Source organism: Microtus pennsylvanicus, chromosome 18, assembly GCF_037038515.1.
Source record: "Microtus pennsylvanicus isolate mMicPen1 chromosome 18, mMicPen1.hap1, whole genome shotgun sequence".
In the NCBI taxonomy this organism is placed as follows: domain Eukaryota; kingdom Metazoa; phylum Chordata; class Mammalia; order Rodentia; family Cricetidae; genus Microtus; species Microtus pennsylvanicus.
Genome location: NC_134596.1, coordinates 4,436,807 through 4,463,609, shown reverse-complemented (window position 1 = coordinate 4,463,609; position 26,803 = coordinate 4,436,807). Strand labels below are relative to the sequence as shown.

The 26,803-nt window shown below is 52.9% G+C and overlaps 2 protein-coding genes across 4 annotated transcripts in view; one reads left to right on the top strand and one right to left on the bottom strand.

Moving 5' to 3' along the window:
- The window catches only part of Sergef (secretion regulating guanine nucleotide exchange factor), a 212,243-nt gene extending 208,471 nt beyond the window's left edge, over positions 1 to 3,772 (top strand). For 2 of the 3 annotated variants that reach the window (XM_075952338.1, XM_075952339.1), the window contains one exon: positions 647 to 3,772. In XM_075952338.1, the coding sequence (XP_075808453.1) occupies positions 647 to 915 (269 nt within the window). In that variant the 3' untranslated portion in view covers positions 916 to 3,772. The remainder of the gene's footprint in view (positions 1 to 646) is intronic. The other variant, XR_012908246.1, reaches the window with a different exon arrangement.
- Positions 3,773 to 5,625: 1,853 nt separating this feature from the next.
- Positions 5,626 to 26,803, bottom strand: part of Kcnc1 (potassium voltage-gated channel subfamily C member 1) — a 42,602-nt gene continuing 21,424 nt past the window's right edge. Inside the window, exons 2-4 of the mRNA XM_075952337.1 lie at positions 15,446 to 16,379; positions 8,557 to 8,745; positions 5,626 to 6,670 (exon numbers count right to left, since the gene is read on the bottom strand). Of these exons, the coding sequence (XP_075808452.1) occupies positions 6,606 to 6,670; positions 8,557 to 8,745; positions 15,446 to 16,379 (1,188 nt within the window). The 3' untranslated portion in view covers positions 5,626 to 6,605. The remainder of the gene's footprint in view (positions 6,671 to 8,556; positions 8,746 to 15,445; positions 16,380 to 26,803) is intronic.

The window sequence follows — 26,803 nt, the reverse complement described above, 5'->3', positions numbered from 1 at the left end:
TAAAAGTGTGGACACCAGCTTCAATACAGTGGTTACTGCTGCAGGGAGAAGGCCCAGAGGGAGGTCAGGCTTAAATGTTTTCTGAGTTGTTAGTTTGTTTGTTTTTAAGGAAAGGATTGAAGTACATATGGAAAATTGGTAACTAAAATTTTGAACTTAAATTAGGATGTCGTACATTGGTTTCCATGCTTTTCTGCATACTAAGGTATTTCAGAATTTCAAGTAGTTGTCTTAGGCAGGGAGGTTGAAACAATGTCTTTCTGTGCAGCCTAAGCTGGCATGGGACTCAGCGCCTCCTGTCTCCCTCCACGTCTCAAGAGTTGGGGTTATGAGTGAATAACATGAGAGTCTATGGGAAGTAGCCGTGGCCCAAGTGAGAAGCTGAAGCCTGAGCCAGAGTAGTAGCAGCAGAGATGGAGGGACACAGGAGAGACTGGAGCTGTTCTTGGTGGGGGAATTAGCAGGGCTCAGGAACTGGTCACATGTTGGGGTGATGGTGGAAAGCCAGGCTTCAAGCATGAAGAGCTGTGGAACAGTGGGGTACACTGACTTGAGGTGAGGGCAGGGAAGGTGGGCCTTGAGCATACCCTGTTAATGGCCACAAGCTTTGGGTGTTATGGTGATATCTGTGCCCTCTCTCCCACAGGTGACAAGTGTTGTGCCTGGGGCTGGAACGAACATGGTATGTGTGGAGATGGCACTGAGTCCAATGTCTGGACACCATCTCCAGTGCAGGCTCTCCAGTCAGCGAGACTCCTCCTCGTGGGCTGTGGGGCTGGCCACTCCTTGGCCTTATGTCAGCTGCCAGCACACCTTGTGCCATGCCAGGATCTCAAGGTCACCTACCCACTCCACACTGCCACAGAGAACACTGAATCTCAGGATGTCGTGGACAAAGAGAAACTGGAAGGATAGACGATCAGGAACTTTAACCCAGAGCAGTTCTGACCAGACGAGCCACGAGTGCCCGTGAGAGAGCACCTTTAATAAAGCGACTGATCCCAACAAAGATCCCTGGAGAACCAGAGCAGCAAGGAGGTGCTTGCCCACTGCTCCAAGAGGACTGAGCTGTGGAGACAACATCTTTTCTCCTCAGCAGATGCAAATGAAGAAGGGATCCTCACTAAAGGACATGCAAAGTGAAAACATCAGCAAAGAAGGCTCCAGCCCCTGAGTGATCTCAGCCCAGCTCCATGGCTGTGCTCTGGTCCAGCGGCCTTTGGTCAGAAGACGGGGCTTCTAGGATATGTTTAGAGCAGCGTACTATCCCTTCTAACTTGGGGGCTTATTTTCTGTCCAGAGTCTATTGCTTCTGGTACCAGGTACTGTGCCTGGAGACTCTGAAAGGAAGGCGCTCACATATTCACGACCAGGGCCCCAGCAAAGGCTTAGGGTCAGGTGGGGAGAATGAAATGAGGGAAGTGGAGAGTATGCAAGGCTTCTGGGAACACCCAGCAGAGAAAATCCCAAGTGCAGGGTCTCTGGAGCCAGGGAAACTCTCAGGAGATGGATAAGTCTTCCTCCAACCAGGCAGGATTCTGGGGCTGCTATAGCAGGTGAGCTGTTTAGTCTCTGAGTTGGGATGCCTGGACTCTACTGGACATTAAAGCTGAGGGACCTTCCATCAACATGTAGTTGAGAGGCCTCTAAACTACATCCTGCAGAGTCTGGCATGGTGGCACATGCCTTTAATGCCAGAGCTAGGTGCATCTCCATGAGTTTAAAGCCAGCCTGGTGTACATAGCGTGTTTCAGAGTGAGACCTGTTCTGAGCCTTGGGCATCTCCTTGTAGACAGAGTACCACCTCCAGGTTCCTCTAGGCAGTGTTAATTTTGTCTTTACATTATGTATTGTGAGCTGCATAAGATTGTATTTGATAAGTGGGTCCTTAAGAAATTGAAGAAACTGCTGATCTTATTCAACCATTCTTGTTTTTCATCAGGAGAAAATAGTGGCTATAAAAAGGGGGAAGGGTCATCCCACGGTCATGCACCTCCTTGATGGTTCAGGGTGACCCAACCATAGCCCTGAGCTAGGCAACAGTGGATAGGAAGTAGCTAAATGACTAGAAGTGGGTTCTTCTCAGAAAACATGGATGAAGTCAGTTCAGACTCCACAGGCCTGAGCCTAGGCACTGCTTGCAGCTACAGTCTGACCTGCAACCCAGTGATTTGAGTCTTGCTCCCGACTTTTGGCCCAAGAACTATGCCCTGTTCCATACAACCCCACCTCCCAGGCCCAGAGGCCTGTTGCAGCATATGTACTCTGATATGCTCAAGCCCACAAAAATGGAGCCATCACCCAGGGGTAAGCCATACTGGAGCAAGCTCAAGGTTACTGTCTTCTAAGCTGAATAGTTGGCAAAAACCAGGCCAGAAAACATTCCCCTGTGACCCATACTGCCTCCAGTTTCCAGTCACAAGAAACAACACTGTCTTGCCCAGAAGCCCACAAGGCAGAGCTCCCTCGTATCTCTTTCAGCGCTGCTGGAAAAGCTCAGCACCCTGCGCTTCTGCTGCTGGAACCTAGTACCTTATTTGCAGGAGGCAGAAGCATCTTTGCATCCTGAATAGGATCAGCATATGAGCCCTAAGTCCTTTGATCCCTAACCTCAGATGCTGACAAGTGCGTCAGAGCCTTCTGGCTGCAGGCCCATGCAGGAAGGAGCGGCTCCATGGCCCATCACCTCACCTCCACTCCCATCCTGCACTTCCTGGTGGCCGTGTGGCCAGAGGCCCTTCTTACTTCACTGCCTGTCTCTAGTGAGGGAAAGCACCTATCAGAGATGAAGAAGGACGTGTCTAGATTTCCCCCCTGCATCCTTTGGTGGCTATTTGTCTTTCTAAGACTTTGTCCAAGTTCCCTTTCCGGGCAGTCCATGAGGGAGCCAGCTCCTAGTCAGTTTAGAACTTAGCAAACTGTAAACGAATGATCTTCTCAGTGTCCCTGTGGGTCACCGTGGAGTGAGGAGGCTATAACTGAGCAAGCTCTGAGATCCCACCCTTATCCGCCCTCCACTTTCTTACTCTGTTTACAGCTCTCTGAGAAAGTCTCCAGGTCCCATAGCCATTTGATAGTTCCACTTCACCTGCCGTGTTAGACCCATTAGGGGCATAGGAGCTTACTTGAATAAGAGCTCATTTAAAAAAAATACATTTTCCTGATTGACTAAATAAATTTGCCTTCATTTCCTACCTCTGCCCCTCATGAGAAGAAGAACGACGCCATTGTGCACTTTCAGGCCTTTGAGCAGGCCCTGGAGTAAGTGGTGAAGACCCAGTATGCAACAGCTTTGCCTTCCCTCCTTCCCACACCCACTCCTCCCTCTGGTCATGGATAGCCACCTTCCCTTGACACATCTGCCATCTTTGGCCAAGTCCATTAAAATAACTTCAGATGGTGGGTTGGCTAGTCTTATGTCAACTTGACACAGGCTAGAGTCACCTGAGAGGACGGAACCTCAGCTGAGAAAATGTCTCCATAAGATTGAGTTTCAGGAAAGCCCGTAGGATATTTTCTTAATTAGTGACTGATGAGGGAGGGCCCAGTGCATTATGGGTAGAACCACCTCTGGACTGGTGGGCCTGGGTTCTCTCAGGAAGGAGGCTATGCAAGCCATGAAGAACAAGCCAGTAAGCAGCACCCCTCCTCGGCCTCTGAATCAGCTCCTGCATCCAGGATCCTGCCCTGTTGGAGTTCCTGCTCTGATTTCCTCCAAAGATGGACTATGGTATGGAAGTGTGAGCTGAATTAAAAACCCTTTCCTCCCTGACTTGCTTTTGGTCATAGTGCTTTATCGTAGCAACAGAAACCCTAACTAGGATGGGTGGCACGTCCGTGGGGGCACTCTGGATGAAGTGACGCTGTGGGAGGTAGTGTGGGGGAGCTGTGGGTCGTGTCAGACTGCTGAGTGTGGCCGCTGCAAGTCCAGACCTGCCTCACTGCAGCACAGGGTAGGCAGAGGCGAGCGCAGGCGGGGGAGGGGGGCTGCTGGCCTAGAAAACCAGCTGAGAGCAGTGTGAGCAGCATCCAGTAGGGTAGCAGGGTGTTTGGGCAGGAGTGAGCCGGCCAGCTGTGGATCAGGAGAGATCTGGATCAGAACATGAAGTGGCCCCTTCTGTCACACCTATGGCATTCCATGAAGGAGGGCAGGAGGCCAGATCCAAAGAGTCCTAGATTCAGAACCCATAACTTAAGTGTTTCACCATCAAGGACCAGCCCCACAAAGTCCTTAGCTCAAAACAGCGCAACCTGAGCTCTGGAGTCAAACCACCCAGGTTATGATCCTGACTTCACCTTAGCTGGGATGTGTGGCTTTGGGGCAGTTGTTTTCCCTGTCTGCGCTTTGTTATCTCGGCTATAATGCGGGGTGATTGGGCTGCTCTGAGCTGGCATTAGGCAATGTTTGTGAGATGCCCACACAGTAGATCCCCTCTAGCTGTGGTGTTCCTAAGCCTATATTGCAGATGACTGTTATTCAGCAAAGCCCCATCTTCCTAGCAGATCTCTGACTCATGTCAACACTGGTCTTAGGCTGCTTCGCTGGGGTATCCTAAGACTTGGCTATGAGATGCCTGGGCCTCTAGAGGCTCCATCAACCCCACCCCCTGGGTTCTTGCACTGGGTACCAGGAAATTGAGACAAGCTCTTAGAGAGGTGAGAAGCTAGTAGGTAAAACCCATCCATGGGCTCACAGACTCTGGCTGTTCTGGGAGGTGACATCTTTATGCTGATGGCCCTGGGCAGCTTGCTGCCTTCTCTGGCCTTGTCTCCCCATCTTCAGATGCTCAGGGGCTGACTATATAACCTCTGGGGTCTCTTTCCATATGAGCATTCTGGAATTCTAGCAGAAGAGGAAGAATCAGATCTTCCATTCCACCCCACACCCAAACCTGCAAGTGAGTTTCCCCAGAGCAGATCATACTTTTTCCAAGGTGTGTCCAGGCTGAGAGGAGTATTCGATGAGGTAGTCTCTAGACCAGGCTCTGCAAGTTGGCCAGGGCACCCAGACCTGACAGACCCAACGTAGTCCTAACAGGGAGTTGCTCAAGGCTGCATAGGGCAACTAGATGCTCCGACAAGGCTTAATGCAAGGATCCACAAGATGAGTCATAAAACCATCCAGGTGACCCCCACAAAGGGTGTGCTTTTGTCCCTTAGCCCAGCAGTATCTGCAGCCCTACCCTGCAGGGTACAGCATCCTCAAAGCCCAGCAACACGTCAGCTTAGATGTCTACAGTAGTAGTCGGGCCCATGATTGGCTCAGTCGTACCAGAACAGAATGGAGATCTGCCTGAAGGCAATAAAAACTCAAGTCAGTGCTTTGTCTCAGAAGTCAGCTTTTTATTTCCAGGGCCGGGGCCCGGGGAGGGGAGGTTGCTGTCTTTCCAGGAAATGTTGCAGTGGAAACTCGAGATGTTGCATTTTTTTTTTCAACTTGAGCATGTGTTTTTCAAAAATATCATCCTTTCCCCCACACACACTAATTTTAGAATCAGACCAAAGCCAAGCTACTGTCCTCTGTTTCTGTTGGGAAAATACTATATTTATTCGAGATGCAGAAGCGCGTCTCTGCAAACCTCCGATTGCTTCAGAGAAACAAATCTGCTTTAAACTAGACAGAAACCATGTTACAAAATTTATTTCATGCTCGAATCTCTTTGCATAACATTGGGCATGCAGTTTTTGTTTTTTTTATGCTGAAGTACTAAATTGCATACAATGCCAGGTTATGCTTTAGTAAAGGTGGAGGGGAGGCGCCCCTCAGGTGGTCCCGAACTGGAGGTACTCTACATCCTGGCTTTAAAATGACATTGGAAAATCCATATGGTGTAACTATGAACAATTCATTATGAAACTTGGTTACACTGGATCTACACACTGAGATGAGAATCAGCCTAAACTAGCCGCTTGTCAGGGTCTTGGGAGACGTCCGCTGGGTCACAAGCATGCCAGAGACGGAAGAGAGCAGCAGTGTGAGTTCCCACAGTCCTATTCGGAGCAAAGTTCTCTGTTTTCCGTGTGAGAGATGAGCTACGAAGGTGAGGTCAATGTGACCAATGACTGACTACCTTTCTGAAACCTTTCCTCTGGGTCTTGTGTACAAAAAGCAATCCATTCCCCGGCCCCATCCTTCTTCCCTGGCCCCCTACTCCCAGAAATGTACAGATTTCTACCGAGCGCCATTACAGTTGGGCTCCGACGCCGTGTGTCAAAATAAAGAGCGCTGAAAGAAAGGCCCCTTGATTTCTCTCCATTCGTGGTGGTGGTGAGGGGAATCATACAGTCACAGCAGGGGCTGGTGGGTTTGGTTTAGCTGGGTTTTCTGTTTAACTTCATGCAAGTCATGCTAAGGCTTCCCTTCACCCCCCTCCCCAAAGAAAAGGTAACTTCTAAGAAAAATGAAAAGAAGGAAGGGTGATCCTCTACGGTCAGTTACCAATGGCCGTAGAAAAAGCTACGTCCGTCTTAGTACAATGCCTGGGCCACTCGGACTCGTCCGGCAAACCTGCATGGCGTGAATTTACTCTGTCCGAGGGTGAGGAGGGGCTGCAGGTCCACCCAGATGCTTAATAGCCACCAGTGTCCTCGGCCAAGCCGCCTGGTCAAGTCACTCTCACAGCCTCTGTCGGCATATACTTAGCAATGACAGGGCTTTCTTTGCAAAGATCTGTATGTAGAGAATACAATTAACACTTGAGCTCCTCTTCGTGCCTTCCCCTCCCGCTTGGTACTTAGTTGTTAAGGAAGGAGGAGGAAAGACTGAACAGCCGCATGCAGAGGCAGGCAGGTTCTTCTCCAGCTGGCTTGTTTCCCATGCAGCGAACCAGCCTAGCAGCCTCTTTCTCTTCCCTCCTTGGGGGGACAAGTGAAGTCCCTACTTCTGCTCTGGACCTGTAGACCTAAAGGGCTCTGAATCAGCCAGAGCAAAGCAAATTCTTGTCGCTCTCAGGAGCCACGAGAGCTGGGCTGGGTGAACGTGTGTGGGGCCTTCACCCTTGGGTGCCACCCGAACCCAGGTGGGTTCTGAGACTGGGGATTACCTATGGATGGGGGTTGCACTCAACTCCCTAGCACTACTAGGAGATTAGGTGCTTCTGGAAGCACAGTAGAGACACTCTGTTCTCTTAGGCCACACCGACCGATCCAGTATCCAAGACAAAGGAGCCAGGCAGCCCATGGGGCTTTACTGGGCAGGGCACAGCCGTGGAGATAATTTCCCCTTATTCTTCAGGGTGGCCCTGCTCCTTGGCATTCTAGAGGCTTTACCTGGAAAAAAGCCAGTTGCAAAGAGAGCAGCGGACCCATCCATGTCAAGGATGGAGCCCTTCTCAAGACTGGTAGCCCTCTGCCATGCAGCATCATGCAGGGAGTGGCACACCGCACTGAGGTCCAGGGGACCTCAGGCAGGGCAAACAAGCAGAGACCAGCCTGAATCAGGTGGGCATAACTAAGCAATCGTGCGCAACCCAAAGAACTTTCCCTCATCTTGGTGTATGCTGCCTCTCCTCTCCTAGGTCTGCCTTTGATCCTTGAAGTCTGTCTTCTCCTTGTGTCTGGCTTAACTGTTTCCACCACTAGTACAGTTGACAAAGGCCACAGACTACACACCAGGTGTTACTCTCAAGAATCTGACTCCTGTCTGCCCTACCCTGCTTGCTGTCAGCATGCGACTGTGTGAGCATTTGAGGCACAAAGATGCGTGCCTGCGCTTCCCAGCTAGTCTGCTGCACTGAGAAAGGCCCAGGCCAGTGCCTGCAGCCCTATGCAGACTGCCCTAAGCTCCTCGCCAGCACTCAGCCCAGCCCATGCTAAGCTTCTCCAAATCCTGACTGTAAGAACACCACTGTCTCAGCCTTCACCAGTCACAGAGGGGCACTGACCACCCATGGGTCCGCGGAAATGTGCTCTGGCTATGGAAAGGGCTATACAAAGTCCCATTGATATACCTTGTCTTGGTAGGTTTTCTGTTTCTCATCTTCAGTATGCTGACTGTCACATAGCTTACTTCTACAAGGAGAGTGGCCTTATCCCCCAGCTCCAAAGCCACCTCTCTATGAGGCCTTCCTTTCCACTGGCCTGCAGATTCTCTTTAAAGGGTTCTTCTTCCATAGCACAACCTGAAGACTAAACTCACAGGGTGGTGGCCAAGCCCTCTACAACTAAAGGCTAGGAAAGAACACTGCCGTTTGGATTTGCTCTACAGCACAAGAAAACTCTGGAGGAACTGAGATGCCCCCTGTCTTCTTAGGTACCTCCTTGGCTTGGGTTTACAGCCCATGGTCATCTACTCTGTGCCAAGCCCCTTTCTACCATTTATCTAATACTAACCTACAGCTAGCTACCTGGGCCTCAGCCTCGCTCTACCAACCTGGCATCCCCCTCTGGAAAGGACTCTGACCTCTAGAGGCCAAGCTTGGGGGACTCCCTCCATCATTGCCCCCTTAGTGTGCCTGCCTACCCCTCAGCGCCCCTTGCCCACCTCCCTGCCCACCCTTCTGCAGGAGCGCAAGGCGGGCCCAGCCAATGCAGAGAGCTCCAGCTTCCTCTACATACCCTTTCTCATTCCTCCACCAGGTGGGCACGCGTACTCCCCAGTTGATAAGAGGAAGCAGGGTCCGTATCTCTCGCGGGTGCCCGAGCGGGTAAAGGGCAGGCCCTCATCGGGAGTGAGGGCCTGGTCTATGTGGGGGCAGTCTTCGTTCGCCAGCGCGGCCTTCGCCACCTCCCCATTCAGTTTGGAATCTTCAAACATATAAGCAGAAGCTATTGAGACACTGAAAACTGTTTAGTGAGAGGGGTGACAGGCCGAAGGGAGGGCATTTGACAAAGAACTCCCGTTCCTGAGGATGGAAAGGGGCGGTTGGTTGGGACAGTGCAGGGCTGGCGGCGGACTGCTGACAGTGCAGGGAGGAAGACACTCCTGGGTTTGCTCAAAGTTTGCAAAAAGATGAATTGGTGATGAGCCTGGCAGGTGGGCCCAAGGCAGGGTAATGAGACAGGATGATGTGATGTATTCATGGGGAGAGGGTCAGACACACAACTCAGGGAGAAGACAGACACTCAGAAAGGCCCCAGTCCAGAAAGGTAGCCTTTCAGACCCCCCCACTTCTAACCAGCCCCTGGCTGTCTCCCAGCAGCATTCACCCTCGGCCCAGCTGGACGCCATTTGACCTCCCCCATGACTCCTCTAGCCGATCCCATTGCAGCATTTGGTTCCTGCCGCATCCTCACGTCTCATCACTCGGCTTGCTCCCAGCACCCCATCTGGACCCAGCTCATCCATCAAGGTGCCCTAGCCTTCTTCTCTGTCCCCACGGGACCAAATCTGGTGCCTCTATAACTTTACCCATACAGACTAGGCCTGCTCACGCCTTCTTTCCTGTAATCACAGGGACAGTCTGGTCCCTCGGATTCCCCATCCCCTCAACAGGCTTGCCTGGACACATATTTTACACTGTCTCCGTTTTACCATGTTGTGCCCCATAGGAACTAAACTGGCCAGACCTCTGTTTTGTCCTCACAGGAACCCGATCTGTTCTCTCTGAGACCGTCCTCTACCCAGGTTAAGCCTGATCACACCTTCTACGCTGTTCACACAGGTGCCTCTGAAACTACGTCCTGTACACAGATAAGAGCTGGCCACACCTGTAGTGTCTCTACAAAGACCCAATCGGGTCACTTCAGTTTCCCGTTCCTCATACTGACTCGGCCTGGGTACACGTTTCGCCGCCCCTCTAAGGACCCAATCTGATCCATCTACCCCATTTCTCCATGCGGATTAATTTCCTGTGTACCCTCACAGACCCAATGAGACCCCTCCATCTGCTCTGTCCCCATGCAGACCTACACTATGCCCACACACATCAAGCAGCATCTCCACAGACCCCTCCAGGGGACCTGGTCAGCTCGCACAACAAAGATATATGCATATGCATGAGGCAGTGAGAGCTGGGCAGGGATGTGGGAGGGGCTCCCATTGCTGTCCCTTCTGCCAGCATTCCTGGCAAAACAGAGCAAATGGGTGTGCTGGAGGCAACAGACGCTGACGGCCTTGGCTGGGGGAAAATTTGAGGCTTGGCCTCTGTAGTGGCCTAAGGAGGAACCTGGGAGGGAGTCGCAGGGGGACACGTATGCTGGAAGGCAAAATGTGGCCGCAGGCAGGCACCCTGGCCCTCTTAACGTCAAAGATCTGGCGGCCTTCAGCACATGGCAGAGGTGACTCTGACTGACCTTTGTCCCCCATCTCTGTCCCTCTTGGGGACTTTGCCAGAGTGAAGCCCACTCAAATGCTGCACATGGGGGAAGCCTCATATGGGAGCCTGTTGGGGAAGGAAGGAAACCAACCTGGGAATGTGTTAGGGGTGGCTCTCTGAAGGATCCCCCTGGATTTGACCCTCTCCCATGATCCTGTTCACATCACGTAACTACACGCAGGAGTGATCCTGCGTGCACACACGTGGCGTGCACGTGGGTGGGATCACCACCGTGTACGTCATGTCACTACAAAGAGGCAGTCAGTCAAAAGAGAAATGGACCAATCAGGTTTATTCATAAAGCAAATCCAAAAAAAAGTTTCCCATCATAATTTTGGAACTTAAAAAAGTCTGTCGTACAAGATGGCAAGGCATTTCACGTACAGTGCATTCCTTGAAGATCCCAGGGCCTTCGCTCCTGATTGACTCTGAACCAGAAAGGCCAGTTCCTAGGGAAACTCTGGCACCATGTGACAAGCTGGGGGCTGCCTAGCAATGGAGCGTGTCTGTGGGCACACACATGTGCCTACGGACATGCATATCCTCCCTTACGTTCCATTTGGCTCTCGTCTCCCTCATGGAGGCTCTGTGGGCTGGAAGGACAATGTTGGGGCAATGGGGGATGTGGTATGGTGAGGAAGGGGGTTGGAAGCTGGGGTCCATGTGCCTCGAATGACTTTTTCTTCGGGGGAACATTAGTGGCTTCCAAGTGCATCTTCTCCAGCTGGCGAAGATGCTCTTGAGTGGGCGTCCACAGCCTGCTCTTCTTGTCCAGGGTCAAATAGTGACTGTTCCTTTCTGCCTCTGCCTCCATAGAGACAGCGCAGCCTGAGACCCCTCTTCTGACACTGAGTCTCTGCCTACATTGTTGCCCCCTACCCCTGGGCTCCCACCTTGAACTGTAAAAGGTTTGAAAGTGGGGCAGATCCTCGGGTGGGGGGGGCAGAGGCGAGGAACAGCCAACCGGAATCTAGGGGGACAGCATGATGGGGCCTGCTTTTTCTCTCAGCCTCGACCTTTGGAAAGGGATCTATGGCTGAATGGCTGTTGTTTTACCTGCGGTTGAAGATGCTGTCAGCAAGCGGGCCATTCTCCAGTCCCAAACTTCAGTGCGGATGGCCAGAAGAGAAAATAACTAAAGAGGCCAATTGTCTAAACCTGAGGAACCACGAGAAACGCCACGGGGTGCAAGGTCGCTGAGTCCCTACCCACCTGCTCGTCTCTCCTGGAATGAAAGGGCAGCTAGCTGCCTAGGCTCCCACTTGCTCTCACAGACCTGGGTCTGCCTCCCCTGGCCCAGGACCCCAGAATGCCACTACCCCACAGGCCCGCGATGATGAAATGGCAGCATGGGCAGGCATCTCAGAGATGATTTCAAGGCTTTGAAATGAACGGAGATGAACATCTGTGACAGGGTCATTTTTTTTAAAACTTTGGAGCAAGGAGAACCTACATGGCCAGGCCCTCTGTCAGCAGGCCTGCTTTTCGGCCATCTCCAGACACTTCTGACGTACTTACTGTTCACATCAGCAGCGGGCACCACCAGGCGCACGCAGGACTGGACAGGGGTTAGTTGGGCTGGGCATTGCCTTGGGTTTGCCCCAGAGGGGTCTGCTCAGCTGGGACTCAGGGGAAACATCTCAGGCTAAAGGGGGACAAGCTGTGAGAGACAGTTGTGGGGACCACCACACTCAGTCAACAAAACAAGAGAGAGAGAGAGAGAGAGAGACATGATTAGCGGAGAGGGGGAGGGGATATGCACAACACAGAAAAGAGCGCCCATGCCGGCCATTCAAAGTCATCTCATTTCCTCTCGGATCTCCCTTTGCCCACTCGGGCAGTGTGGGCTCCACTCGGGGTCCAGGCCGCCAGCCCTGAAGCTGGATTCTCTTTAACCACCTATCTGGCCCCATCAGTTCTGTCCCCAGTACTGCCACCCTCTCTCCCTCGGGGTCTAGCCCTAGTCCCAGGCAAGTGCTGTAGCCCGAGACAGGACAGCTGGAGGGCCCAAAGAGAGGGGACTTTAGATTCTGAGGCTCTCCCCGCAAAGAACACCCTGAGGCTGCAGTGGTAGCTCCTGGGGGAGGGGTCTCTGAGACATCACTTTGGTTCCACATACTCCCAGGCAATGAGGGAACCAGATCTGGCCACCTGCATCCTCTTTACCTCTTATGCTGGGACCCTAGAACTCTGGACTCCACACCACAAAGGACTGACCCGCCCCACAGGAGCAGACACGATAAGACACACAAGAATGGTCATGGCAAGACAGGGGACAACAGACATTCCAAGCTACCCAGAGCAAGTGGTTGACCCCACTGTAAATGGGGAAGGGAGCCCCTTCCAGGAGAAGGGCAGCTTCTCCAGGGAGCTCAGTCCCAGACACTCCCTCCCTGTGCCTCCCATGACCAGGTGAGATCTGAGTCCTTGGAGCCCCTCGGGGAAGATCCCACAAATACTGAGGCCATTCAAATCATGGCCCAAAGAAAGAGATCACCATGTCCCTGGGACAGAAAAACTGCGGCTTCAGCAGTGACTGGGATGTGGAGGGGAGGGGAGAGAGCTGGAAGCCCAGCATTCTGGTTCAGTCCCTGGCCCAAGAGTTCAAAATGGAAGTAGAGAAAACTCTGGGTAAGGGCCTGCTCGACTGTCTCTGCTGAAGGACCCCACAGGACCTCATCGCCCACACCCCCATAAGGTCTGACTCTACTCACCATGTGCCTTCTCCAACTCTGGCTTCTCCCCGTTCTCTCCTCCACCCCAAGCCCATCCAGGGGTTGAATGAGAAGGGAAGTATGGCACAAGGATGACTAAAGACAAGCCGAGGAACCTCATGTGCCCCTGACAATAGATAAGCCTGGTCTCACTCGGGTTCCGGTCAAAGATGAGGCTCTAGGTGGACTGGAATCTTAGAGCTGAGGGGCTGGGTTGGGCTGAGCATCAGGACAGCACCAAACAGCAAGGGAAAGAGAGGGGAATAGTGTGTGAGGAGGAGGTGAGGAGGAAAGGAACTTGAGCTTGGAGAGCAAGTCATAAGACTACCCAAACCAGAGCTCTCTGTGTTCCTGAAACCTCACTGGAGCCAGGGGCAAGGTGCTCTCAGGGGAAGGGCTGAGGAACCCAGAGGAAACCTCACAGGAATTCACAGGCTCTGTGGATCTGCTGCAGCAACATGAGGAAAGAGCTAATATCCCTAGGACTAGCTGAATGTGTGTGTGTGTGTGTGTGTGTGTGTGTGTGTGTGTGTGTGTGTGTCTGTGTCTGTGTGCATGTGTGCATGTGCACCCTCAGTACATGGGAAATTATGTCACTGGGTGTGCAGAGCAATCTCTGTGTGGCTAGAATGAGCTGGGGTCACCAAAGGTTGACCTGGGGCTCCATGTCTAGAGCACCGACACTGGCTGACAGTGTTGGGAAGATGAATCCGAAGGGTTGAGTAGGGTCAGGTAATGCCCCTCTGGCTGAGCACTTCCTACTGGGGTGCACAGTGGGGCTCACCCAGAGCTGAGGAAACTGTCCTTGCCCTGCTGGTGGCTCCTGGGGTAAAATGGCTAACTAACTCAAAACAAAAGGTTATGCCTGGAGCTTCCCATGAATGGAGACATGGCTAGACCAGGAGGTCTCTACCTCAGACCTCCTGCACTCCCTGCTCCAATCTAGAACACAAGTTACATTTTACTTATGTGCCTACAGCAATCTCAGAAAGGAGAGGGCATGGGATTGGGTGAAAGGGCTGGAATGACCCATGGCCGGAGAAGTAAGCCATGGGACATTGCTCCAGCCAGTAGGAAAAAGGACTTGGATGGGAAGGTGAATCAGATAGCACACAGTAGTGAAGGACATCAATCACCCACTGAGGGAGGTCACCCGCATGAAAGAGAGAGACTCTCTCACCTGAGGCTGAGCTAGCTGGCAGCCCCCTGGGAGACCCAGGCATGGGGTGCTCTCCATAGACTACATGAATCTAACAGCACACACCAACCTCACACTCACCAAGCGCCTCTTAGATCAGTGTCACCATTCTTCTCTGGGTCATCTGTTCCTTGGAGATCCCTGTGTCCTCAGAGTAGCCAATGGGATTCCATGGGTAGAGGTAGACTATGGGTTTTCATCTTCAGACCAGAGCCCCATGGTCAACTTTATGTGCTATGTGCAGGTTCTCATAAAACTGAGATAGTCCCATAATGAACCACTAGCCATGGAATATGAGAATATATCCCTCGGTGACTAGTATTGTTTTCCCCCACCCCCACCCCATCTCCCAGTGAATTCGTGGGTAAGCGGTTGGGATGTCTTGTATTGCTGCTGCTGCTGCTGCTGCTGCAGTCCCTACTGCTAGAATCGGGGACAACTCTCGGTGGTGGGAGGTTGTTGCTGGTCCCTAATGCTTTCATCCTCGCTGCCCGGGGTGTGGCCCCCCTCTAGGCCTTTGCTCACCAGCCTCTTCCATCAGAAGGTCACCGGAAACTCCCACTGGACCATCAACCCAAACAGACAACGTGAAAGCCAGAGTCACTCAACGGATTCCTAAAGGTAAGTGCTAAGCTCTAGCGGTGTCAGAGGATGAGTTGGTTTGGCATGCTGTGGGGTAAGGAAGCTTGTCACAGGCTAGGGGCAACTCCTAGCAGAGACCTGGAGCCACGGGGCAGGAGTCCACTCGGCTACAGAGACAGCTTCTGCTCGGGCTGAGAATCCTGACTGCTGCCTTTGCAGGGACCCGGCTGGCCAGATCTCATGTACCGCTCTGCCAGTCCACAGCCTGAAGGCATCCATGTTAAAGACCAAATCAAAGGCTGTGCGGCGTCTCTGAATCACACCCACTCCCTCCCTGCCCACCACGGGTCAGTAGCCTGTCAGAGACTTAGGCCTGACTCCTCCTGACCAAGCAGCAGCCTCTGGGCTCCTGCTAAGAGTCCTCAGCAAATGTGGGGGTCTCTTCAGAACTTATGAGACCAACCACGTCAACCTCCTTACCCAGAGCCACCAGTAAGGTTCCTCTAGCAAGCTCTTGACTTCCGAAATTGGCTGCCAAGCGTCTCCCTGGGGTCCCAGGATCCACACCTCAAGATTGGGCACAGGGTCCTGGGTCACCCACAGAACTAAGGAAGCAGTCTGACTGAATCTGGAATCATTGCTACAGGGGGCAGAGGTTAAAGGTCAGATCGACATGCCTCTAAGAGGTTTCCTACCTGCTCTGTTAATTTCTAAAATTTCTTCCTGGGCCAGCGGACATGTGTCACTCTGAGTACTGTGGTGAGGAGAGTTTACGACAGATTTACAGTAATTGGGAGATCCCAGCTGTGGTGCTCGTGGAATATGCTTCTTTTTTTTCTTTGGTAGTTTCTGCTTAGCCATGGCTAAAGAGTAGTACATCCCGAAATTGTTCACGATGACGGGCACCGGCATGGCAATGGTCAGCACTCCTGCCAGGGCACACAGCGCTCCCACCAACATCCCAGACCACGTCTGAGGATACATGTCTCCATAGCCCAATGTCGTCATGGTGACCACAGCCCACCAGAAGCCAATGGGAATATTTTTAAAGTGTGTGTGCTCGCTGGCGCTGGGATCATTGGGCTGCGCCCCTATCCTCTCAGCGTAGTAGATCATGGTGGCAAAGATGAGCACCCCCAGGGCCAGGAAAATGATAAGCAGCAGGAACTCGTTGGTGCTGGCACGGAGCGTGTGGCCCAGGACCCGAAGGCCCACGAAATGGCGGGTCAGCTTGAAGATGCGCAGGATGCGCACGAAGCGGACGACACGCAGGAAGCCCAGCACGTCCTTGGCAGCTTTAGAGGACAGGCCGCTGAGGCCCACTTCCAGGTAGAAGGGGAGGATGGCCACAAAGTCAATGATATTGAGTGAGTTCTTGATGAACTCCACCTTGTTGGGACAGAAGACAACACGCATGAGGAACTCGAAGGTGAACCAGACCACACAGACGCCCTCGATGTAGGTGAGGAAGGCCTCGGTTTCTGCTTCCCGGTAGTATCGCACTTGGGTGCCATTTTGAACATTCTCAATCTCCGTCTTGTTCACGATGGGGTTGAACCGCTCATGGGTCTCCAGACAAAAGGTTGTGATGGAGACCAGGATGAAGAAGAGGGAGGCCAAGGCCACATACTGTGGGCGAGAAACACAGGTGTCAGAGTAAAGGCTTCCCACTCAGGGTGGAGAAACCTGGCGTGTGTTGTGTTGGGCCCAGGCAGACTGCCACATGAGGAACAGCCCATACACAGAGCTCCTTCAGCACAACCCAGGCTGCCCTGCAACCCTAGCCTCCTCGGAGCCCTGAGGGGTAAGTGCTGCTGCCGAGCCAGGCCTGCACAGCCTGCATCCCTGTTCACCTGTTCCTCCTTTCCCCGCTGCCAGCCAAATCATAAGAGGGAAGGAGCCTGGCTACATTAGGATGAGCTGCCAATAAAGACTCTGATGAGAAATAAAAACAAAAGAAAATAGCCACTGAATTCTGAGGTGTCTGTCATGGCATTTAGCTACATTGACTGAGACTGGACTGAGGTGTGCAAAGAAAGACAAGGAAACCGCTCTACTGGACCCGGGCCTTTGGGAGGTGTGTCTGTTTCCTTTGACTCCCCTTCATCTACTTAAAGACACCCACACACACACCCCGCAATTAGCAGCAGGAAGTCAAGTGCCTTGGCCTTAGTTTGGGTTAACCCTGGCACTCCTCCCCATCCCATGTGCTCTGGGAGGCCCAGAATTGCTAGGTTGGGTTAACCAAAACCCTGAGTCCTGGAGCCCAACCTGCCAAAGGATCTGGGCACCAAGAACTAAGAGGATCCTCCAGATCATGTTCTGGGTGTCAGGGAGGGGAGAGGAGAGTGGGAAAGACGGTGTTATAAATTGACAGCAGTCTCATGAGAAGATGCCGCATGCTCCCCGAGCCCACAGACAGGAAGAGACCGTGTAAGCTGCTGCTCACAGTGGCTGGCATCCTGTTAGCTTAGTAGCAATGCAGTTTTCAGAACCTCTTCTCACAGGCTACTATCAAATGCAATCCATTTGCATCCTTCCATGAACCAATGTCTCCTTGCCATCCACCCATCTTCCTTCCGTCCTTGCTCCCTTCCTTCTGCTTTCCCTCCCATTCATCCATCCTTCCTTCTATCCTCCGCTCCACTCCTTCCTTCTCCCTGCTCATATACTGTTCACATCCTTTGGTTCACCCATCCATCCTTTCTTCCCACCACGCTTCCCCGGACACCAGCTCTCAGGAAGCTCCCTGTTCAGCTAAGGAGGAGGACACACACAAAGACAGAACGAAGCAGCGGGTTGAGTATGAGTCCCTGCACCCTGTGAAGCCTTCGGGGCTGGAAAAAGCTGAGGGATAGAAAAGAAGTCTTCTCAATCCAGGAAGCTCTTCTTTCGGGATCCAGCTCTTCCAGACCTGGGATGCATGGAGGACGAAGCAGGAGAGAAAAGTGGAGGCAGGAAGAGCCATGGACCTTCAGCCCCGGCTCAGCCGGAGCGGGAGCCCTTCCAAGGCACCGTGCCTTTTCATCTGCTATACATTTGGACTTGGACTTCCTCTGGGTCTCTTCTTGGAACTTGGCCTTCACAGCTTAGATTCCCCAGGGGCAGGCCATGCTCCCCATGCAGTGACCCCTGCCATACCCTTTTCCTCTGTATCCTCTCTCAACAGGACGACTGCTATCAAAGCTGGTTCTAGGCTTCAGTCCCAGCCACACGGCTACTGGTCCCAGAGCTGCTCATGCTGGCTCCCACCACTGCCCACAGGGAAAAACCCGGAGCCCTTAGCCTGGTACACCAAGATCACTGCCCTGGCTGCACTGGATCTCTCGGGGTCCTCACCCTACATGTACCCAACATTCTTGCCACATGTACCTCCTCTGGTGGCTTTGCACCCGAGGGTCCTTCTTCCCGAGAAACTTCCGGCCATGAACACTGTGTTCATGCCTGATCCCATGCATCCTCACTGCTCCGTTGATAGCCCTTCCCCTGGGGCGAGGCTCCCACTGGCAACTGTGGTACTCAGGAGGCAGCCTGCCAAGGCTCTCCTCAAGGAATCTCTATACCCTCCCAGGGAGGCCATGAGTCTATCTCCAGCGATGGCTCGTTAGTGTTTGCAAAGGCTCATGAGAATAGCCCCGGCAGGGCATTGATCTCCCAGGAGATCAGCAAAGCCTGAGAGCCCTCCTCTCATTTGCCCCCCCCCCCCCGTGGCACTGATCTTCACAGGGACAAGGAGGTCCAGAATAAGGCCAGGTCTTATTAAGATTAGCATAAAAGGCCGAGGAGATGGTTGGCACCGCGCTTGCCATGCGGACGTGGATCCTGGAATTCCATCACCAGAACCTATGCTTTAAACAGAGCTGGGCATGGAGAGATGGCTCGGCACTTAAGATCACCCACTGTGCTTTCGAGGGCCTAGGGTCAATTCCCAGAACCTCCATAGTGGTTCACCTCTGCGACTTCAGTCTTAGAGGATCCAGTGCCCCTCTTCTGGCCTCCACAGGCACCAGGTATGCACGGGCACGTACATGCATGCAGACAAACACTCATACAAATAAAACAATCATTGAAAAGGAAAGCGTCAAGTGTGGTGACATGTGCTTGTAATCGCAGAGTTGAGGAGCAGAGCCAGGTGGATTTCAGAGCTTACTGACCAACCAGTGTAGCTGAATCTGTGAGCCCTAGGCCAAGTGAGAGATCTTGTCTCAAAAAAAAAAAAATAAGGGACTGAATTAAGGATGATACCAGAAATTAACACACATACACACGTATACACACGCATGCACGCACACACACACAATTAGTACAGAAAAAAAAAACCATGGTCATCCAGGCTCAAGGTGTAGCCTTGGCCTCACTGTACAAAGAATGGAGGCTAAGAGGGTGGGAAGCAAGAACCAGACTGGAGCCAGACAGAAGACTCCACCCCCAGGTAGAGTGTGCTAGACTCCCTGCACACCTGCTTTCTCAACCTCTACTGCCACAAGCAGGACCCTGAAGACTCGGCGTCTGTGGAAGAAGCTAATTCTGGCTTGCCAAGATACTCCAGTGTTCTACTGAGCCCAGGGGCTAATAGGAGGGAAGCCAAGGCCCTGTCAAAGCCAAAATAACCCCTTCCTTTGCCTGACCCAAAGTTGGGAGGAGAGAGAAAAAAACTACCAAAGTTTGGGGACCTACTGTGTGCACTGTCTTGGTCGAACAGGTCGCATATCTCTACTGTGTCCAAAGGAAAGCCAGGAACAAAGAGGTTTGGGGACAAAAGTGAGGCTTCAAAGAGAGCAAGGGAGGTTAGACAGAGGTGCGGCACTCTCTCAGACACTGAGCGCTCTCACCGCTGGGCTACCTGCACTTTGCTCACTGAGAAGCCAGCCCTGGATCAGAACTAAATGGTTCCATGCCGAGGATGGCCCCCACTTCCCAGACTCCCTAAGAGCAGACTGTGATCTTCCCTGAAACCAATGAAGGGCAGAGGCGACTAGAACCAGCCAGATGTGATCATAGCCACACTCGAGTGGATCCTAGGCCTTGGAGCACGGACTCAGTAACTCAGGGGCAGAAGCAGCCTTTTGAGGATGAACGAGTGTCTTTGGGTGGTCCAGGCTGTGCATCCTACCTCGTCTGTAGCCGTGCTGAGCCCTGGTAGACAAGACCTCACAGTATTCAGAGCACAGTTAAGAGGGAGAGGTGGGGTGTGGTGTCACTGGCCCCGACAGGGAGGCAACTCTGCCTGATAGGCCCAGGACAGCAAATTCCAGAACAATGCTGTGGTTGTCACCCAGGGAAAGCACTGGGGTCTGTGCTCTATGTGAACTGTGTGCCAACAGTCACCCACAGACCACAGACTCAATAACCCAGAGTACACACCTAACCTTTGTTCTAAGCTCAGACACAAATGCATGGGCATGGAGAATCCAGCTGGGTGCCTGGACCACACAGAGGATGTGAGCAACCCACAGAAACCTTAACAAGACATGTCACCTCACCCCAACCAGCCACGCTCTGGTCGTGTGCACACAAACAACTCACGTGCACACACCCAGAGCAGCGCGTGGAGAGAGTGGTGACCGGACCACGGAGCATACAACCTCCTCCCCCCTCTCTCCAGGAACACACACAGACTGCAGGCATTTGGGCCCAGCCACTCTGCTTCTGGTGCCCTCCCCCCCCCTCTCCTTGCAGTTCCCGCTCCACCCTTTACCCCTCCTGGTCCCCCCGCTAGGGGGCTACTGACTTTCCCACTGCTCCGGCAGCTCCAGCCTGCCTTGCTTCTCTGCCCCCTCCGCCTTCCCTGCCGCCCTCACACTGCCATTCCTGATGCTTGCTCCTTTTTCCAGCCCATCCCCGGAGCAGCTGAGTCCCACCATATCCAGGACCAGGTCAGCTGATCCCTCCTGGGACTATGACCTGAGGACGAAGAGCTCTGTCAGGCAGCCCAGAGGTAGCTGCCCCAGCCTGGCTAGCGCAGCGGCTGCCTTGTCGAATTGAGGGCGCTCAGCTGTGATGACTCGATGCTGCCACACAAACACAAGCTGGTAGTTTCTGCCTCTTTTTCTTTTCTTTTTTTTTTTTCCAGAACCAAATCACAAACCATGCAACCCACCAATTGTGTTCTAGAAAGTGGTAGCCATAGCAACAGAGCAAGGCATCCCATTTCTATGGTAACCAGGGTGGTAAGGCTGCTGGCTGTAAAGTCAGACAAACCTACTAGGGATCTGTTGACTTAAGACGTTTTATAAATCAGCAAGTTATTTTTATCACAGCCACACCCCTGGGAACACAAATCAGAAAGGCACGCTACTATCTATTAAAATGACCAATTTGTGCTATGACTTTCATTTAGGAATTATTTACACCACAGTAGTCTTCAGAAAATTGTGCTTGTCTCTCGGAGCTGTTCAGGGGTTCACTGTGCAGATTCATCTTTTTCCCATCTGCATTTCAGGAACAAGTGTCCGGCTGTAACACAGTACAGGGACTGACATTATCTGGCCACTAACTTCCCGTATGACCTCGGCCACTCCCTCCTCCCCAAGGTGAAAGTGAAGACTTAGACTTGGTCCCTTTTGAGGATTCTAAGGGGTATCAAGGTTACAGGCAGTGGGAGCCCACAATGACTAATCAGGGGAGCCCTGGCCTACATCTAGGCTTCAGGCCCCCGGAACCTGCAGGTCAGGCTTGCTGCCTACCGGAATCTGCCCCATGAGGGTGCACAGCATCCATTAGAAGGCGCTGATGCAGAGCAGGCAGGACGGCCAATTGTCTTAAATAAATTGTCAGTTTGAGTTGGGTTTAGAAACTGAATTAGACTCATCCGGACTTCCTTAGGCTGGGCACACCCACAGTGTGCTGGGCTGACCAGGGCTGCAGGATTGGAGAGCTCACGAGGTCTATCCTATTTGTTTGCTTTATCTGCATGAAGCCCAGGGAGGTCCCAGGGCTCTGCTTGGGTTCTGACCACCATTCCTGCCCCATACTCCTCCCCTGCTGACACCTGTTCAGGGAGTAGTAGGCAGAAGGCGCTCCCTGCGGAGCTCTGAGGTGGTACGAACTGGGGAGTGCATATGTATGGCAGAGTGTGCCATGTTTGGAAAGTCTGTGTGGTGGGATTGCCAAAAACAAAACAAAGCAAAACAAAAACATCGGAGCTGGTGTATGCATTGTAAAAATGTCACCAGTATATATGAACTCTCTCTAGGCTCGGCAAGAGCCTTAAGTGGTGGCTTTGTATAGTGTATGGGATTCCTGTGTGTTGGAGAAGTATACTTGAGGAGGCGTGTGAGGCGTATGCACGCATCTATGTTGTATCGAATGGTAAGTGCATAGGGTTGTATATGAGATATAGAATATATGCATGAGTGTGCACATATATGAGCCATGTGTTGTCTATGGTGTGCTTGTGTGCAATGCAAAGGACAGACACGTACAAGAATAAGTATGTGCAAGTTTGCACACGGGCAGGTCAGCTCCTGTAGTGATCAGTCTTGGGCTAGTGTGTCAGCCACCACCTGGAGATTCATTCCATGGTTCAGACCCTTTTCCACACCAGAAATGGTCACTCACACACCAACCCAAGGAGAAAGAGCAGACTCGTGGGAGTTAGGGAGCCCCTCAGCAAACCCAGCAGGGAGGAACGGCTGTCCACAGTGCAGAATCTTTGGTTGGGCCCTTCCTCCGTATCACCAGTATTCTCCAGCCAGAGGGGCCAGGATCAGGAAAGGCAGTACTCAGGCCTCACAGAACTCGGGGGCCAGAACGGAAACCACCCCTCGTTAAATCACGCGCAGGGCCTCTCCTTGCTCATGCCCACGCCAGGCCATGCTGATAAATGTGCAGCGAGGTCCTAAAGTGGCAATGTTTGCCAAGTGCTTTCACCTCGAATGAATCTCTTACTTTCACCTTTTGGGCGTTAGCAAACCATAACATGCATAAATCCTTAAAAAGCTGTTTTTCCCATACCCTTACTTCATGCCACTGCACTTAGGATGGATCTTAAGCTGACTCGATCTTAAAACTGTAGAGATGTGGTCATTAGAGACTCCAGGACACTGAGACAGAGGTCACCTGCAAGGGCTTCTGTGAAAAGCCACTCTGGGCATGAGTAGGGACAGAGGCACAGCCAATGGCAGGAGCCGCCTAAGGCTGAGGGACCCTTGAGAAGAGCCCCCCGGATGTCACAGTAGGCTCTGGCATTGGGTTCTGATCGCCATGAGCACTGAGCCTTTACTTAGTCAAGTGACCTGCTATGCCACCTTCTTCCAAGTCTCTTGACTCCAAGTGCCCCGCCTTCTCTTCCCTGGGCCAAGAGCAAGCAGCTCAGGACTGTTGAAGGAGGCAGCAGCTGAGGAGAAATGACATGACCTTGAAGTCAACCAGCCGAAACTGGAGTCCCAGTTCGACGGGGTGGCCTTGAGTAGTTCCTTGGTCCTTGGCAGACCTTATTTCTCGCAGCTGACAATGATGGAATAAGACCACACACAAGGACTAGTGACAGGTTTCGTCGGGTAAAGAGCTTCCCACCAAGCCTTACAACCCGGGTTTGATCCCTGGAGTGCACACACCTGCGGGAAGGAACGGACTCCCTCCGAACTCCACACGCAGGCTACGGCTCACAGGTGCACACACTCAATAGATAAATAAATGCAGAGAAGAGGAAGAGAGGGAAGGAGAGAGAGAGAGAGAGAGAGAGAGAGAGAGAGAGAGAGAGAGAGAGAGAGAGAGAGAGAGAGAGCGAGAGCGCTCTGGTGCAAGAGGAAGCGTGAGCTGAGAGACATTCAAATGCGTTGCCGGCCTCAGACAGCCTGCCCAACGCACCATCCACCTGGCCAATCCACTGCTCATCAGCTCAAGCTCATTTCGCACACAGAAAAGCCTGGCAGCCGACAGCCATGGAATGGGGCCATTGAGTTGGGGGTCACCATGGAAACTAAAGCACAAAACACCCCCACTATCCCTCAGAGAACCTGGTTAACACTCAGCCCATGGGAAATGAATGAGCTCAAGGCTATGTGAATGCTCAGGAGAGTGACCAAGTCATACAGGAACAGAAGCTGACAGGACCAGCCTTGGTCCCGGTGTATGGGGTCAGGCTGTCTACTCAGGGCATAGCCTGGTAGACATCTGACAAACTAGGTTGGAAGGCCCCGGGACTTAGCAACAAGGACAAATGGTTGGCCCCAGACTCCCTGGGAGTGTGGACAGAAAGCTCTAAGGACATCTGGCCACCCTTGGATGTAACATCCAAAAATTCAATGGTTCAGTCATAAAACAGTATATCGACTGAGCACCCACTGTGCACCAGACATCACCTTTCAGAACCCTCCAGGATAACAGCTCTAGATAATGCTCCCAGCACAAGCTCAGGCACACAGTAGGACTCACTAGTGGAGATGAAAACATCTACTGTCTTCTGAAGTTCTGAGCCACGCCCACCTCACACACCTTGTGTCTCATCTTTGGCCCTATGCTGACTCTGAGGGTCACGCATAGTTGTGCTCCCGCAGCCCCAGGCGTGTGCTGTGTGTGAGTGTCCGTGTCCGTAAGTGCCATGGAGGCCACAGAAGGACATCGGACGTCTTGTTTGCTCTTTTACACTCCCTGCTCCCTTGAAATGGGGTCTCTCACTGAAGCTGGACCTACGCTGGCAGCAAGAGCACCAGCAATCCTTCCGTCTCTGCGCCCCCTTTCAAGGACGAATGTGGTGAGGGTCTAAAGAGGTGGGATGAGCAGAGACTCATATGACAGAGGTGGCGCTAGAGGCTTTGGGGAGACTGAGAAAGCAGATGTGCACACGCAAAGCCTTATGAATGAGAGCAGAATGTTCTTTTCATTTATGACCCAGGTGACTCGAGTTTGGAGTTTATGGGACAAGATGAGACTCATACCTCACATGGCTCTGCTATTCAAGGAGACACATGAAGAGAGCCTGGGAAGCAGGTCATCTGAGATAGCAGAGGCCTGGACGTGGCTTCCATCCAGCTCAGAGTTTGAATCCCAGCTCTGCTGTGTCTAGTCTGACAGCAGGGTGGTCACCTCTGGGGAATTTAGTCATATGGTTCTTAAAATGGGACAGCCACAAGCACTCCAGGAACCAAAACACAATCGAGAGGCACGGAGGAAATGCCCTGAGGCCTGGGACTTCCCAGATTCAGGGAAGAATTATGCGGTGCGAAAACCACCAAGATTACCAGTTCCAAATTCTGTAACACAAGAGTCAGGCCACAGTTCCTTTTCAAACAGCAGTGAGGGGTTTGTTTTCCCCAGATTGCCTGAGAAGGGGAGAAGAGCTAGAGCAGGAGCTAAAGGGAGACGGTGCTACTTCTCACGTTGTCCTTTCCCCCGAATTTGTCCTGCTCCAGTCACCACTCACTACAGATCAGGAGCAGGAGACAGCCTCGTCCTCACGAGAGCTATAGGCACAGGCCTCACAGTCTGCACTGCGTGAGTCACACTAGGTGGGCATGGCCAGCAGAGGAGGGATGTCCCCCAGAGGACGGGATGTCCCCCAGAGGATGGGATGTACCCCAGAGGACGGGATGTCCCCCGGAGGACGGGATGTCCCCCAGAGGACGGGATGTACCCCAGAGGACGGAATGTCCCCCAGAGGACGGGATGTACCCCAGAGGACGGGATGTCCCCCGGAGGACGGGATGTACCCCGGAGGACGGGATGTACCCCGGAGGACGGGATGTCCCCCAGAGGACGGGATGTACCCCAGAGGACGGAATGTCCCCCGGAGGACGGGATGTCCCCCGGAGGACGGGATGTACCCCGGAGGACGGGATGTACCCCGGAGGACGGGATGTCCCCCGGAGGATGGGATGTACCCCGGAGGATGGGATGTACCCCGGAGGACGGGATGTCCCCCGGAGGATGGAATGTACCCCATAGGATGGGATGTCCCCCAGAGGACGAATGTCCCCCAGAGGACGAATGTCCCCCAGAGGACGAATGTCCCCCAGAGGATGGAATGTCCCCCGGAGGACGGGATGTCCCCCAGAGGACGGGATGTCCCCCAGAGGATGGAATGTCCCCCAAAGGACGGGACCCAACACTGCGGTAGATACCGGCTTTCTGCATTGAATGCCTGACTTGGAACTGGGAGAACTTGGGGCTCAGGGTGAAGGACAAACAAGGTCACAGGATAAGTGGGGGCTGAGCCAGAGCTGCCAACTACGGTAACAAGATGAAGGACACCAATAGGCAATGGTTGTCTGGTAGGCCCTATTCTTCTGGTTTTTTGCACACATGGCCATATAAACCTCTGCACCCCAGTGAAGCGTTTTCTTCAGAGGAGCAGGAGGTCTCTGGGGAAGAATCTTGACCCTAAAATTCAAGTTCTCAGCGGTATGTCAGTTCCCACTCTGCCTCGTGGCCCCGTGCTTCCCTGAATCTCATCAGCTCCTTTATCCGGCCAGATGGACTTGGCCATGTGACACGAGTCATCATGGCTGCGCCCCCGTGAACTCATCTGGACTTTAGCACAACTCTAACCTCTGTCAACCACAGGCAGGCAGAGTGATAGAGGCCCATGTTCCAAGACACCTGGGACTCCAGGAAAGCACACTGAGGGGCAGACGGTAGCAATAACAGGTGGCCTTCTCTCGTCTTCCCAGTAATATGTCAAACTCAGAAGTACACCAGTGTCCCACATGGACCCTTCCTCAGATGCCAGGACAAGTGTGTCTCCCACTCTGTGGACTCACCTGCCTGCTGTCTGAGAGCCCTGAGTCAATGGCTGTTCTTTCATGCCGGCTGCCTGGGAACTCAGCTAACCCTCTGCTGCTCTGATCTGGAGGTGTGTCCTACACGCCTTAAGCCTTTTCCAGAGGACAATCAGACTGGAATAAGGTAAGTATGAACAAGTCCCCAGGTCAGCAAGTGGGACCTCCAGAGGGGGCATTCTGTGATCCCCTCTGCTAGTGAGCCTGGAACAGACTCTGTTGGGGACCACCTGCCATGAGTCCCTGACAGAGCCACTCACTCAGCCTTAGGGTGCCTCCAAGAGAAGGGGCACCCCTTCCTCTCCAGCTCTACCCCCAGGAAGGGACAGATCA